General features: G+C 44.1%; 1 protein-coding gene across 1 annotated transcript; it reads right to left on the bottom strand.

Annotated features, from left to right (window-relative positions):
- Positions 1-3,440: 3,440 nt before the first annotated feature.
- On the bottom strand, positions 3,441-9,677 carry IL6 (interleukin 6). Its single transcript, XM_020993366.2, has 5 exons — positions 9,507-9,677; positions 9,135-9,319; positions 7,924-8,037; positions 6,386-6,526; positions 3,441-4,269 (listed from the first exon to the last, which is right to left on the bottom strand). Exons 1-5 carry the CDS (start codon positions 9,523-9,525, stop codon positions 4,081-4,083), a joined length of 648 nt encoding a protein of 215 aa, XP_020849025.1. The 5' UTR covers positions 9,526-9,677; the 3' UTR covers positions 3,441-4,080.
- Positions 9,678-15,585: the final 5,908 nt, after the last annotated feature.

Raw genomic sequence — 15,585 nt, 5'->3', positions numbered from 1 at the left:
GTTGAGCTAAAAGTTTGGGATGTCCTAAATAAGAATGGAATTTCTCATTCTCACTGACAGTTACCTCTTCTATCTTTTTATGTGAAGAGCCCTCCCCACACAGAAGCTTTCTGAATCTGTCTGCCTATTCATCAAGATGAATGTATGCGGAGAGATGATTTCTTGTGCTGAGAGCTTCCTCGCACAATAGCTCCAGCTAGGGCAGTTACCCTTCTGCAGGGATGGCTTTGAGGTTACTGTTCCCTTTCTCCTCTGCATTAGCTTCTGAATTGCTTTTCATGACAAATTAAAACTTCTGTGGGCTGGATGAATTGGAGTTAGGAGCTTAGGATGTGGGGAGATGCTCTTGCTGAATAACTCAAGTCTGGACGTCTGGGTTGTCTCTGAGTTATCCCGGGCTGTTTCTCCTTGCTTCTAAAGACAGGTTCTGGTTAGGGGCATGTGATTTGTATGTGCGAGGGAGAGTATGAGTGTGTGAGTGAGTATTGTGAGGGTGTGTGTGAATCAGTGTGGGTTTGATTGAGTGTACAGGAATGTGCCTGTGAATGTTTGCTGGGTGTGGGGCTGAGGTCTCTCGAGTTTCCTAACATAAAAAATGAAATGGTTATGAGATCAGCAAACTGGCCTGCTCAGTTTCCTGTATAAAGCACCCCATCTTCTGTTTCTTTGTCTTCTCACAAATAGTCTCCAATGCCTGGAATATACTTCTTCCTCACCTTCACCCCCAGGCATCTCCAGCTTTCTTCAAGGTCTGGGCACTGCCTTTGGCCTGAGGCCCATCTTCTTTCTCAGCTCTTAGTCCTTGCTTACTCTTAAAATCCCTTTGTAGGTACTTTGTACTTATTTGTGCAAATGCATAAATTTGCAAACATTTCTTAAGCACTTGCTAGGTGTGAGGTCCTCTGCTAAGCTCTGGGTTTTACAGAGAAAGACAAAAACACTATCCCTGCCCTTGAGGAGCTCATAGTCCAAGGACAGAGACCACGTGTAAATCCCATAAGTAGGTACCATGAGATATCGAGAGTAGATGGAACCTTCTAAGGAGGGTGGATGCTTCTTGGAGGGAAGAACTGTTCTGCTTTTAAACTTTGTAGCTCTGGTGCCTGGTACATAGTAAGTACTTAACAAATGTTTGTAGAATTAAATTGAATAGGGTAAATATCCCTTAATATTCTAACAAGGACAATTAAAGAAATGACTAGTCTTGTTTAGAACTGGAAACAAAAGACAAAGTCATTGATTGATAGATAGCTTAAAAAAAAGTTTTATTGATGCCTTTTGTTTTTACATCATGGTAATTTCTGGATATTCTAGCCTCCCTCTGACTCCCCCCAAATTGAGTCCCTCCCTTGTAACAAAGAAAAAAAATGGAACCCAACTGCAAATGACTGAGTATGACAATGTCTGCAGCAGAATGCATATGGACTGCCTGCCCCCCACTTCTGTAGTTAAATGAGGAAGGTCTGATTCATCATCTGTTTTCCAGGAATGTGCTTTAGTCAATAGCTCTTAACTTATATGCTTAGGATTGAAAAAAAGAGCATAGAGATAGAAATAGAAAGTTATAGAAATAGAAAGTTATAGATAAGATGTATCTTCTTGTACATATGTGGCTTGTGCTCTGAAAGAGTGACCATTTCTAAGATTATATATGTCTGTGTGTGCATACATAGGTATATAAATCCCCCCGTATTTTGTGTGTGTGATGTTTTGTTAATGTATTGTTAATTGTTAATATATAATGTAATGTGATGTATTGTTAATATTTTACAGGAAACTTGTTTTCTTTCTAAATATATGATTTTTAAAGAGTTGCTACTTTGTCAAGTATGATTTTTATTCTTGGGACTCCATCTATTTTTTTCATGGAAGTCAGTGGAAAAAACTCAATTTCTAGAAATTCGCTTCATAGCCGTAAAACTTTTTTAGAAAGAGTATGCTTATTCTCGAAGCAATGAAACCCGTATCATTTCCCTCACTAGCCAATGATACCTGACTCCAGTTAATTATTATGTGATATCATTGAGAAAGGACTCTGTGCTTCCCGTCCTATGTTATAGGGACTGTTATTTTAGATGGGAAATTCTATAATCTTGATTCACACCACTGAAATTCCTTTTAAATAATGAGTGCATCTTAAATGGCCTAGAAAGATAGGCTTACCTGGAGACTTGCCAATCTTATCAAGCGAGCTTTAAAAAAGGAATGGCAAGGTAGGAAGAAGAGGGTTGGAGGAGGAGGGAACATGGTGCTGAGGACTGAAGAGAGAATCAAAGGAGAAAGAGGAGGGGATTTGCATGTGGGAGTAGATAGGCATCTAGCTGGGCTGGACAGAGGAAACTGCTACTGAACAGCCCAGATGGGCCACTGGCACCCTCATGATACTGAAGGAAGAAGAGTGGGAGGTTTGTGGCAAGTTTGGTAGATTCTCAATGGAGATTGTTCTGGAAGATGTGGAGAAGTACCCAGGATGAGAAGCTGTGGAGGGGCTACAGACAGGGCCAGTGGGAGGAATGCCAGAGTATTGTAGTGAGAAGGTGTTACCGGTACCTGCAAGTCTTCTAACATGCCTGATCAGGGGCCACCCAGCCCCTGAATAAAGACCTCTAGGCAGGGGGAGCCCATCACTTCCCCAGGCACTCCCTTCCATGGTAGGGCAGCTCTCATCATTATTAACTTCTTTGGAAACCTCTTGTGTTGAGGTCTGCCCTCTGGGGCCAGAGGGATAAATCTAATCTGTCTTCTGCATGACAAGCCCTGAAATACATAAATGCAGCAGGGAGTTCTCTTTTTCATAGTAAATATCCCCAGGGCCTGCTACTGATCCCTCTATCCCACAATCTCTGGAATGCTCAGCATCCTAGTCACACTCTCTCTGAACCCTCTCCAGTTTATCAGTGTCCTTCCTAAAAAATGGCACTCAAGATTGAGCCTGATACTCCGGATGGGATCTGATCAAGGTAAAGGAAGAACGATTGTTGGGCAGCCTGGTGTATGGTAAAGAGCAGGATGGATTTGAATTCTGGCTCTGCTCCTTAGAACCCAAGATTTAGAGCTGGGAGAGACCTAACAAGTCACCATCACACTGAGGAATCAGGTATCCACCACAGGACCACTCTTAGCTTCATATTTTTTATCCTATCTCACTGGCTTAACACTCATCACCTTTTTTTCATCTTTTTTTTTTTTTGGTGGTGGTGGTGTTGATTGGGGTTGGAATTATGACTTGGTCTGTGAAGGGAATTCCCACTTTTAGAAACTCCTTCCACCTATGAGGGTCAGCAACTTGTCTGTCACTTACAGTCTTGAACATGGCTCTTCTGACTCCAGGATTGCTCTGGAGCGCTGTCTCTTTAACCTTTTTTCAGAATCTGACCAAGGATGGCAAAAGATTTTGTTGTGCAAGAAAGCCGCTCAAACGAATCATCCCAAACAGTGGATTTTTACAAAAAGTAGTTTTATTTAAAATGGCTACAATTACATAAAGTTTCTCTTAAAATAATAAAAACTCCATAAATACAATATAAATAATTATTTTTTAGGGACAGGGAAAGAGACTAGACCTGTGATTTCATTGGTTTGAGATGGTCTTGGATAAGAGAACTCCTTTCACCAGTGCTGGTTGGCACTTTCTCTGGACTTTGACTTAAAGAGTTTTGTGGGTCACTGAGAACTTAGTGACTTGTCCAGGGTCACCCAGTCAGTATGTGTCAGAGGAGAGACCTGAGGCCAGGCTTTTTGGTTCTGAAGCTAGCCCTCTGCTTAGCAGATCACTGGAGGGAAAGGCAACTCATCTCTTTCAAGGGATCTCCTGGGTCTAAGCCCAGGGAACAAGGTTAGCAGCTCCCCTCTTAATTAAGGTAGCATATAAAAATAGAAAATATTTAAGTATTTTAAAATATATAAATTAATATTACTTTATGGGGAATAAATATTACTTAAATACAAATAAATTAACTTAAAATAACTAAAAGTTGTGCCTTACTGCTCATACTTTTTAGGTTCTTCATAAAGAACAACATGGCTATCTGCCGGGACAGATTTTTCAGTGAAGGAAGGAACAGGCTTGAACTAAAACGTTCAGGCAGCAATACTCCTAGTGTGTAGAAACCGAACCACCCGGATGGTGCCCTCCATGAAGCGGGTGTAGTGCCACAGGATGAGACGGAGAGCCATGTTCTTGGACCAGGCTTTCAGGGATTGCAGCTCAGAAAGCAGGTTCTTGGAGACAATTGGGTCGGGGGTGGGTACTGCATCCGTCTTTTTTATCTGGAGGGAGGAGAAAAGAAAAAAAAACCCAAGGTTATTTTTAGTTTTCTTCTGAAATTCTCTTGTAGAGAAGGCCCTCCATTATTTCTGGGAGACATGATCATGGTTGGGAAATACTGTGAACATGGACCAAATCTAATGACGAGAAGGCAGTCTGGTTCCTCCCTCCCTGGTGTTGGATTATAATCCCTGCTTCTGATGCTTCTTGGCAAGGAGCCTGTCTGGGCCCTCCGCTGTGCAATTAGCAGGGCTTCCTCCATTCCTTATCTCTCGGTCCAGTGATGGAAGAGGAGCTGTCCTTCTAATGAGCAGGAGTATGTGCTTGGGTAATTTACCCTAATTCAGAGTCTCACTCTAGGGAACTTCATGGCCTCAGGCCCCTCATCATCTTTGTTATCACAGTGCCTTGCTCACAGTAGGTGCATAATAGGTGCTTGATGAATTGAATTACTATATGCTCTTTTTAGGCCCCCTGAAACAGGTTTGTCTCTTAAGGTGCTAAGAATCTAGGGTACACTCTAGCTCTGACTTTAGGGGATCAGCAGTGGTGTGAGAAAAAGTCGGAAGGCCTTTGGGGTGGTTAGCTTTGGCCCTTCTTCCTGCCGCCTGGGGAGAGAAGTATCTGAGCGGTGGCTTGAGTATTCTGGGTCCAAATTCAGGCAGCATGCTTAACTGAGAAGCCAAGCAAGCGCATGCCAAGAAGACGCCAGGAAGTGAAGCTCAGACGGCTCAGTGCCCCCACCTGCTTGGCCTTGGTCTGTCCCTTATTTTTGGCCCTCTGTGGTTCAGTTACTTTCCCACTTTTCCTAATACAGCTTCTCTGAATTCACCAAATTCAAAGCCTGTACTGAAGACCCAAGTGGGCCTCCTTGCAAAGGTGTGGGACCATCCCAGCCAAAAGTAGCCTGTTCTTCCGTGGTGGAGCAGCCTGTGCTCAGTCTGTAGAGAGAGGTTGCAACACCTCAGTCCAACAAACTCAGTCCAGTAAACACTTATTTGGTACCTACTATGTGCAAAGCACTCTTGGGAACTGTTGAAAATTGATCACTGACAGCTTAGAGAGACAAGGTCTCCATCATGGCTGTTGGTATACAAAACCCATCCACCGACTCATTTGGTCGCATGAGTGCACCATGAAACATGGTTCTCTGTGAAGTATGGGAACATTTCCAGAGGGTCCATTTTCTGATGTCTCCATGAGACTTTTCTGCCTTTGTAAACTTCGGGAGATATAGCCTTTATCAAATTAGGAGGTTGTTGACCCAAGGCATATTTTCATACTGTCAGGAAATCTCCTATCCTTCCTTAAATTGCTATCTTAGGGCCACATAGGCTTCAACAGGATAATGTATATAATATGCTTTGCAAACCCTTAATCACTATGTGAATGTCTATTGTTATTATTATTAATTCTTTTCAGAGTTCTCAGAATCTCTCTCTTTCTGAAATGTTCTCCTGATTTGTTTCAATTTCTCTCTGCTTTAGTCTTGGACTTGGAAGAAGCGGTATGAAGGCTGAGGCAATCAGTGGCTACAAGTGGAACTTCCCACTATTGGTATGTATGTAATCTTTGGAATCTGATTATGGTGACTGCTCTTTTGGACAATAAGAGACTGCTTGTCACTTTTGCGTACCATTTCCTCCTCTGTGATATCTGCCATGCCTAACCCTCTGCTGTCCCCTAAGGCTTTTTAGTCAGAAAGTTCCCAAGACTTCCCCTAAAAGTGAAAAGCAATTGCTAGTTTGATCTGGGGCTGTGGCCATGACTTTTTCTTTAAGTTTTCTTGTCAGCTGGCACGTGTTTTCAGACAGGCATAGGAAGAGATATTTCCCACTTCCTGGCTGTCAAGGACTTCGGAAGTTAATGTTGAACACTATTTGTTTCAGCTCTCTACAGCTAGCACAAAAATGAGATGTCTTAACAGCTTCCACAGAAAGAAGGAAAGCAGCGCTTTAATTGTCAGGAAGCCTCTGATGGGGCTTTTTGTTGTCTTTTAGCTGGCTTGTTTTCAATAAGTATTGCAAGGTTTCTTTGGGAAGTCTGTTACTTGGGTCTGCCTATTTCCAGTTCTAACTTGCAGTCACTGCTTGTTGGAATGCACAAAGGGAAACTTACCAAGAGCTTCAGTTTGTGGATGAGCTGAACTGTACCCATTCTTAGGTATTGTAACTTATTATCCTTCATCTCTGTTTCCATGTACCGAAGATACGTGTCAAACTCCTGAAGACCACTCACAATCCTTGGCAAGCATGTCTCCTTACGTGAAAAAGAGAAAAATTATGGTTACCAATAGGAAAAAAGTATTATATAAAAATAATTAAAATTGACCTTTTAAAGCAGAGCTTGTATGGCTCCTTTTCCCTTTCCTTTACCCCTCTAACAAAATCAAAGTGCTTCTCCTGTAATATCATCTCATTTCTCCTCCCAATGGCCCTATGGACTTGGAAAAATCCAGCTGCCTTGTTTTCCATCTGGACAAACAGAGACATCACTTCAATGGTTTTGCTAAAAGCCAAACAGGTGTTGAGATCTGGGAATAGCCTTCATTCCCAGATTCTCCCTCTCTTCTTCTCTGTCTTAAATTATAGACCTTCCATAGGCCTGTGGGTCTTTGACTTGGACTCTTTTCATGGCGTAATCAAGATTCAGGACAGATTATCTCACTGTTTGCATGTGAGAGGGACAGATCAGAATGATTTCATAAAGAAGAGGAAGCTTGATAGCATGCCAGTGACCAGTTGGGAAGGTCAATGGACCATGTAATGGAGGATAATCTGTCTGATATCTCTTAGAGACTTCCATTCTTTGAGATCTGGAGGTGTAAAAATACATCCACACCAACAGAAATACCTAGGTTTGTTTAAAGACATGAAAATGTGACCATCTTCGGGACCTCTTAAATTAGCTGCCTTGTGAAATGCATATTAGATAGATAGATGGATGGATATAGAGATAGATAGAAAAGAGGGTGTATATGTATAATATATATATAAAACACATCTCTCTATCTACCTATCTGTTCATCTATCTATCTATCTATTCATCTATCACCTATCTACATATCTATTCATCTATCACCTACCTATGTATCTATTCATCTATCAATCTATCATCTACCTACCCATCTATTCATCCATCATCTATCTATCTATTCATTCATCTATCATCTATCTGCCTATCTATTCATCTATCATCTCTCTACCTATCTATTCATCTACCTACCTATCTACCCCCTCTTTTCTCCTGTATGGCATATCTTCCCCACTTAGGTATGGCTGGACCTCAAGACGGAAGTCTTCTCTCCCCAGTTGACCATTCTGTGTATTTCATAGCCATTCCTTCTCTGCTTGTGCCTACAGAACAGGCACTGCCTGAGAACAAGGACAGTCACGCGCATAGCTAGGAGCTAATGACTGGGAGCCAAAGTGTCCTTGGATTGCCTCATAGTAGGAGGCTGTGGGGAAGCCACTAACTCAGGAGCCAGGAGACCCGAGTCTCGGGCCCAGTCCTGCCCCTCATCAGCCTTGTGCTGTGGGCTAAGTTGTCACCCTGCTCCCTGCTGCAGACTCCTCATTGGTGAAATGAGGGTTTTGTCCTGGAGGATCTCCATGTTTTTTCCAGGTCAGCTCTTCTCTGGCTCAGGGGCTCAGTACCTCATTGAATCCAGTAGTCAAGCATCCATCTCTCTCTGTGATGTTGGGAAGGTTCAGGTTATTTTCGGCTAGTGCCTCATTGCTATCGTCACACAGGTTCTGGGTCTGACACATCTGGGAAGAGGGGCAAAGCAGTCATGATCATACAGATGTTTCTAAAACAAGAGACAAATGGGTCTTGCAATCCCAGAATCCCAGATCCTTAAAGTTGGCCAGGAGCCTGCGTGTACATCAGGTACAACCCATGTCCAACGTGGAAACCACACTCTGATCTTCCCAGCAAGTGAGAGTCAGCCTTTGCTCATGGACTCCCAAAGATGGAGGACTCACTACCTGCACAGCTGGCATCATTCTTTGTGAGCGATTTCTTCCCAATATCAAGCCAATGTGTGCATCTTTGCATCTTCCACTATTGCTGCCCCATGGTGCCAAACAGCACAAGCCTGACCCTTTGCCACATTATACCCTTTCAGATCCTCAAAGACAACTCTCATGTCACCCCTTAATTCTTCTTTTCCCCAGGCTTATGATCCCCACTTGGTGTTTGACGATAGAAGGGTCAAGCTTGCCTCTAAAAATTCATGAAGGACTTACTATACTTTCTAGGCATACCCGGAAAGAACAGTGCCACATGAATGACATGGCAGTTTGGATGTTCTTTTAACCTTTCTGTGATCTCTCATCAAAGGCAGCTCATGCTCACATGGCAAAGGGGTTCTATGTCTTAGCATTTTAAATCTATTTTTCATCCTTTGGGGAAGATTTCACTATTGAGAGTTCACAATCAAAGAATCTTACACTGTGGCCACCAGCTGCCATGAAACTCAGTGTTCTTTGGAGTTGAGAATTTTCTAATCCTTCTAGACAGTGTCAACAAGGTAGAAATTCCTTATTGTCAAACATAGAAAAAGGAGGCCCAGACAAGTAGATGGGAGTTATCCCAGATCAGGGATAGAGCTGGGGGTATAAGCCAACTCCCCTGAATTCCACCCTGGTCTTCTCCAGAATGGAAACTAAGCTCTTGAGACCCAGCTAGCAGAGGAGAAAGTACAGAAGAGGGGGTTCTGTCTCTGACTGCCTGGGTCCAAAGTTATAGGCAAGTTCCCTCGAGCTAAGTGGGAGCCAGTGCCCCATTCTAACTCGGGGGTCCAAAGGAGGAATCCTGAAAATCCAGGCACCGCCCTCCTCCATCCAGCCAACCTCCTACCCACCTTATTTTTAAGTTCACTAGCCGTCGTATGGAGCTGCTTTGCAATTTCAAGATCAGGATTGCTGGATGATTTCGTTATGACCTCATCCCCTGGAGATCCGTCCCCCAAGGAATCTGGGATGGGGACAGCAGCCGTGGACATGAGGAGTATCAGAATGAGGGCAAGTGGCCTAAGAGATCCTGTGACTGGGGAAAGGGGAGAAAGCAGAGTGAGATCACCACACAGCTGCTCAGGCTGAACTTCCTCCTACTGGCTAGCTTCCACTAGGGCCAGAGCCAGACACACACACACACACACACACACACACACACACACACACACACACACACAGCTACTGGTGCAAGGCCAGAGATCAGCATTCTTCTTACTTACTTCGGAGCAGAGGGTTCATGTCTCAGGGTGTTGAAGGCAGGTTTGAGTTTCTGGTGGTCTGGAGGGCAGAATGAGCCATCCGACATCCCTGATCTGTATTTATTAGGGTTGAGACTCAAATATGAACTTGCATGGGAAAATCCAATATTTTGACAAGTCTTTGGTAGGGGTGGAGCTGGGGCTGGGTGTGAATTTAGAGGAAACCTTGTTAAGGTTGTGCAAGAGTTGAACTGTGACGTTGTTTAGCATCACTGGAGTAAGGCTGGACAAAAAACTCTTGGGTCATCGACTTTAGCCCCTAGAGGCCCCTGTGGGATCATTCTTACTACACTTTCTTTTTTTCAGTGACTCAGCAATTAGGCCTCTCCTGGGAAAGAGGAGCTGAAGGAAGTCAGAGAGGACTGAGATTGCGTTTCAGTGCTAAGGTAACTGGTTGAAATTTCGGAAGTTTGCCCACCCCCAACTCAAAGGAAGCCCAGTAGACCAAAACCCATATTTTTATTGTTGTTCAGTCATGTCTGACTCTTCACGACTGCGTATGAGGCTTTTTTGGCAAAGGTACTAGAGTGGTATGCCATCTTCTTCTCCATTTCATTTGACAGATGAAGAACTGAGGCAAATAGGGTTCAGTGACTCGCCCAGGGTCACACAGCTAAGAAGTGTCTGAGGCCAGATTTGAACTCAGGAAGATGAGTCTTCCTGACCCCAAAACCCATATTGACAAAGCATAAAATAGTGGTGGGGTAGGCATTTCCTTGATCAAAGGATTTGTGATTCTATGAAACAGTATGCTAAAGGATACATTGAAATACTGAGTTCTGCCAGGTCCTTTAAGAAAATATTTGATTCACCAAAATTTTCTTTACTCGAAAGTTAGAAAATTTTAAACAATTTTTTAAATTTAAAATTTGATTTGGTTTGGCACACCAGATCCTTTTCCAACAAATATTCCTTCCTGAAAGATGTTTCTCCAGAGAGTTAAGTCCCATTGCCCAATAGAGTGATTGGAGTTTGTACATATAGTTGTGAGCTCTTTGAGGACAGAGAATGTCTTTTGCTTCTTTTTGTATCCCCAATGCTTGGCATAGTGCCTGGCACGTGGTAGGTGCTTAAAAGATGTCTATTTCATGTTCATACCATGTTAAGAGATAGAAAGGCCATATGCTTTAACCTAACCTTCTGGTACCAGTGTTGACCTGCATTCTCTTCTCCTGTTTGTATCACCATTATTTAATTTACTGGAGTCACTGTTGTGCCCTGGGCCTTGGGCTCTGCTTTCTTCAGTTGGTATCATTCCATCTAAATCTCCCCATACATATAATTTTTAGCAACACCTTTGCTGCCTGAAGTTGGGCTCACCCATGTTTCCGCTAACACGTCAGACAAATCACAAGTATTCCTGTTAGAGTAACTTGATTTTTACTTTCAGTAATTTTTAAACATGGTCATACAGTGACAAAGCATTGGCTGCCTTGCAAATCAGTAAGTTCTATCTGAAAATGGAGCACAAACTCAGGAGCATTTTTTTACTTTCATCCTTTCCTTTGCATAAGGCCAACTACTACTTAAGTTAGTGAACAATTCAACACTTCATTATTTAATTACCTGGAAATCTCAGAGTAAGTCACCTGGATTCTATTAACTTGTTTTTTTGATATGTAATTGGTTTCTTTTGTGGTCTTCTGTATTTTATCTGATATGTTGAAGCAGGATTCTGAGGAGGGGTCCCTGTGCCAGAAGGTCCATGACCCCCAAAGAGTTACTAACCCCTTCCCTACCTGCTTCTTCTTTCAGATCAATCTTCTCTGTCTGTCTTTGACTGTGAGGAATTCTGCAAGGTCACGTTAGTTTGGGTCACTCTGTGCTATGTCAGGTCTTCTCACCATGTGGCCACAGGGGAAGGTCACTGCTGGCTGGGGGGTGGCCACGGGGTGGTGTGGATACAGTGGTAATGGGACAATATAGTACCAGAGGAGATCACTGGGGTGCTAAAGCTGCAGGAGTGGACAGGGCAGAGGGGAATGCCAAGACCTGAGCCTCCTCTCACTTCAGTTGGGATAGTGGGACAGCGTCAGCAAAAGCCCCCTGCAGCAGCAGCTGAACCACCAGGATAGCAGTCAGCAGTCAGGAGCCTGAAGCAGTTATGAGGAAGATGAGGAAGAAGATATGTTGTACCCCCTCTTCCCTGCTCCCCAACAGCACCCATCTCTGCTGGTAGCCATGGGCTGCAACTGGCTGAGCCCTTGACCTTGCTATCATCTCCTCCCTTTCTTTGACCGTGGTCACTCTGGCCTTCAGATGCTGAGGGTCTCTGGCCTGCTGAAGAAATGAGAGAGTTCAGGTTTTGTAGAAAAGTCTCTTTTTAGCCACAGTGACATGTCTCAAAGTAAGAATAAACAGAAATGTGGAAGATGTTTCTGTCCTCGTGGGATGGCAGTACCAGGGACCACAGAACATGTCTAATTTCTAAAGCTAGAGATGCACTTGGCTTGTTCACAGTTTGGGTCAGGCTGGCTCTGCCCATGCTGCTCTGAGGGCCCTGCCTCCCATCTCTTCCTGCCCATGTACCACAGACCCCATGATAGCCATGGGAGATGCATAGAATGAAATGCTGGCTTTTGGTCAGCACCTTCACCTCTGAGTGAGAATGTCATTTCAATGTCTTAAGCCAATGGGACTCTCTGCCTGCTGGCACCATATTCTGCCAGGGTGCCGTGTGAAGCGAAAGGGGAAGTAGGTAATGACTGGCAGCACCCCTCGGGATGTCTGTTTCAGCTGTCTCTGCAATAAGAGTGCTTGTTTCTTTCTTTTTTATTTTTTTCTGGCTCCACCAACTTTAATAATTGCCATTGATCAGAGAGTTAACTGAGAAATGACGGTAACACACTGTGAATTAATGAGACTGACCATGTTTCGACCATAAAGCTTATTTCAAAGGAGGCATGATGGAACCCAGTAAGACTTCTGGCTTTATCAGCATTCACCAGGGCCCTCACATTAGAGAGCTTGACCTTGTTGCCTGGGGGTAGAGATTAGCTGTCAATGAAGCTGCCATCTTTGAAATGTCTCTCCTTTGGGCCTTGGGCTGACTAGCTATGGCCATCTCTTCCTCTGGCTTCTCCTGCTGCAGCTGGGTGCCATACAAAGGGAGTCATGGAAAGGGAGCGGATGTGGGTGCAAATCCCAGGTCTGTTTCACCTTCAGCAAATCTCTTAATTTCTCTGGGCTTCAATGTCTCCCTGTGAAAACAAAGGTGGCTGATCTCTCACACCCCATCTAGCTCCAGGCCCTGTGTTGCCCAGTCCCTCCTCCTCCTCTTTATTGGCTCCATCTGGCACATTCTATGTAAGTGACTTTTGTCCCAAGTCACATTGCAGGTCAGTAGAAGGTTTCCTGACTCCCAGGTGGTCCATTGTCATATCCGCCAGGTTACACTGCCCCCCCCTCTCAGGGGGCCTGGCAGCTGTAGTCAGGGAAGGAAGAAGAGGTGAATCCTGTCATTCAAGGCTTTCCAGGAGGCTCTCAACTGCTCTGGAGCTGTTGCATGCCCAGAGAGTCCACTCTGCTATGCTCCTGGCTACCTCCTTCCTCCCAGATTTGAAAATCTCAGTTAGCTCAGCTGGGAGGGAAGTAGATTCCCTTGGGGGCAGCAGAATCGATTCTTCCCAAGGGGACTATATGGACTTCTGGGGCTGAGCTGCTGAAGCCTCAGGACAGGCCATGGCTGTCACCGTCTTCCGTCAGGGTCCACACAGAGTGGAGGTGGGAGGCTTCAGGGGGACTGCACTAGCTAAGAAGTGGCTGGTCTGCATCCCCCTTCTCTATGGAGGTGAGTCTGGCTAGGTTTCCTCCTCTTTTGTTTCTGTTTTACAGTGAAAAGCTTCAGAAGCAACATGTTTCCTCATTCTTAAAATATATTCACTTGAGCCACTTTCAGGTTCTGAGGTTGTCTTCCTCTCAAGGTCAGCAGCTTGAGACAGAGACTCAAAATGCAAAGTGTTGCTGGGTTCTCTTCATTTCCTTCCTCCATCCCTTCCTCTTCTCCCTTGCTCTTGATTAAAGTGCTAAGAAAACCACTGGAAAGCATCATCCCCTATGAACAGCTGAGCTGAATATTTGGTTTTTATGTTTCCCTCAGTGCAGTCAAAGGAATACGGGTCTTATGTGAGAAGACTGGTCTGAAACTCCATTAGTTGGGTGACCCCTGAGCAATCTTCCCTGAAACCCTCTGCTTTTCCTTCATTTTTCTTTGTATTATATTTATCTATGTACAGAAGAATGGAAGCTCCATGAGGGCAGAGACTCCTAGCACAGTGCCTTGCAGTGGGCAATTAATAAATGTTTACTGCTAAACCAAACTGGATTTGGAGTTTTCCTTTTGTGTGTATGGGGTGGGTGCTTGTTCACATGTTTTCCTGGGGATGTGGATCTTCCATTTCTGCATGTCAGGAAGAGGAGCCTGGCTGTTCTGTGTCCATCAAAGAAGCCTTCCCATGAGGCCATTGATAACAATTTAAAAAAATCAAGCTACTAAGACCTTCTCTAATGTATCTGGTGCTATGCTGGGGGAGGGAAATGGAAGAGTATTTGGTAGGTGTCCTGCAGTCTAAGACTAGCTTGTGGGCTAGGGACCTGTGGGAGCCCTCTGGGCCAGTCCCCTCCCGTTACAGAACAGCCAAGTCCCAGGGAAGTGAACTGACTGGTTACCCATGGCTGCAGAGGGATTAAGAGTCAGAGGTGGGATTTGAACGCAGATCTTTTAATTCTGGAGCTAGTATCCTGGAATATAATTTCATGGAAAAAAATGGATTCAATTTGGCTTATTTTAACTCAATTCATTTAAAAAGACATGAAATAATCACACCTTGTTAGGTATCACATGGGCAAAAGCAGATTAGATTTTTCCTTTTGTTTGATCACGGCAGAGGACAGTATGCTGTGAAAGCCCCTTTCCCTTCCTTAGCCTCAGTGTCCTCATCTGAAAACTGAGGGGGTTGGATGTTGTCTCTGATGGACCTTTGACCTTGTACCACTGGTATTTAAGGAAGGAGATGGAACAATGATAAGAGATTTCAAAGGAGACTCAAACTATGGGATGTAGGGAAGCTCAGAATTCAGCCCTTGTCCAGCCAGGAGGCATTTCCTAGATGCAGAAGACCCAGAAGGGAAAGTCTCCAGATGATGACCATTCCTTTCCCCTGCCTAGCTCATCATCCCCGCCCATGGGGGTAGCGTATGTAGTTACTTAACAGAGTCCTTTGTCTCCTTCATGAGGTTGAAAGTGCAAGAGATGAGACCACTGGCTTGCAACATCCTCCCCAAACTCTATTTTTCTACTTTCCTTTCCTACTGGTGGTGACTTGGTTTCTTACACAATCAATATTTGCCTTCTCAGTAATGGCTGAAACTAAACTTTTGTGAGCTGTATGTGTGTGTGTGCTGTCAACCTTGTCATTTACTTTCCTTCGGTGGTAGTTCAGAATGAAAAACAAACATCCCTTTGCAAAAGTAAGAATGGGATTTTAGGTGGAAATTAAGATAGGGTGACTTACCTCCATGTAAGGGATCTGAGACATTGGAAGGGCTGGAGGATGGAATCGTCTTCCCTAGATGTCTTAGAAGAGAAGGTGACCTCCTTCTGGTGGTGTTCTTTTGAACGCACTAAATTCCATCACGGGTCGCCTTTCTACCTCCTACTGTTGTAAGCTCCTTGAAGCTAGAGTCTTGTATTGATTGACATAAGAAGTGCTTGTTGCAATGAATGATATGGTTTCTTTCCTTAGAGTTGATAGCACTGAGAGCTATAAAGCTCTTCGAGAACATCTAGTTTAATTTCCTCATTTTATAGATGATAGGGCAGCTAGGTGGCACAGTGGATAGAGTGCCAGATCTAGAGTCAGGAAGATCTAAGTTCAAATCCAGCCTCAGACATTTACTAGCTCTGTGACCTTGGATAAGTCACTTAACTCTATTTGCCTCAGTTTCCTCATCTGTAAAATGAACTGGAGAAGGAAATGACAAAACCTCTCCAGTGTCTCTGCCAAGAAAACCCCAAATAGGGTCACAAAGAGTCAGACAT

This window comes from Phascolarctos cinereus, unplaced genomic scaffold (genome assembly GCF_003287225.1).
Source record: "Phascolarctos cinereus isolate Bilbo 61053 unplaced genomic scaffold, phaCin_HiC Scaffold_1;HRSCAF=81, whole genome shotgun sequence".
NCBI lineage: Eukaryota > Metazoa > Chordata > Mammalia > Diprotodontia > Phascolarctidae > Phascolarctos > Phascolarctos cinereus.
The sequence above is the reverse complement of the archived record's forward strand: the minus strand, read 5'-3'. Positions and strand labels throughout refer to the sequence as shown.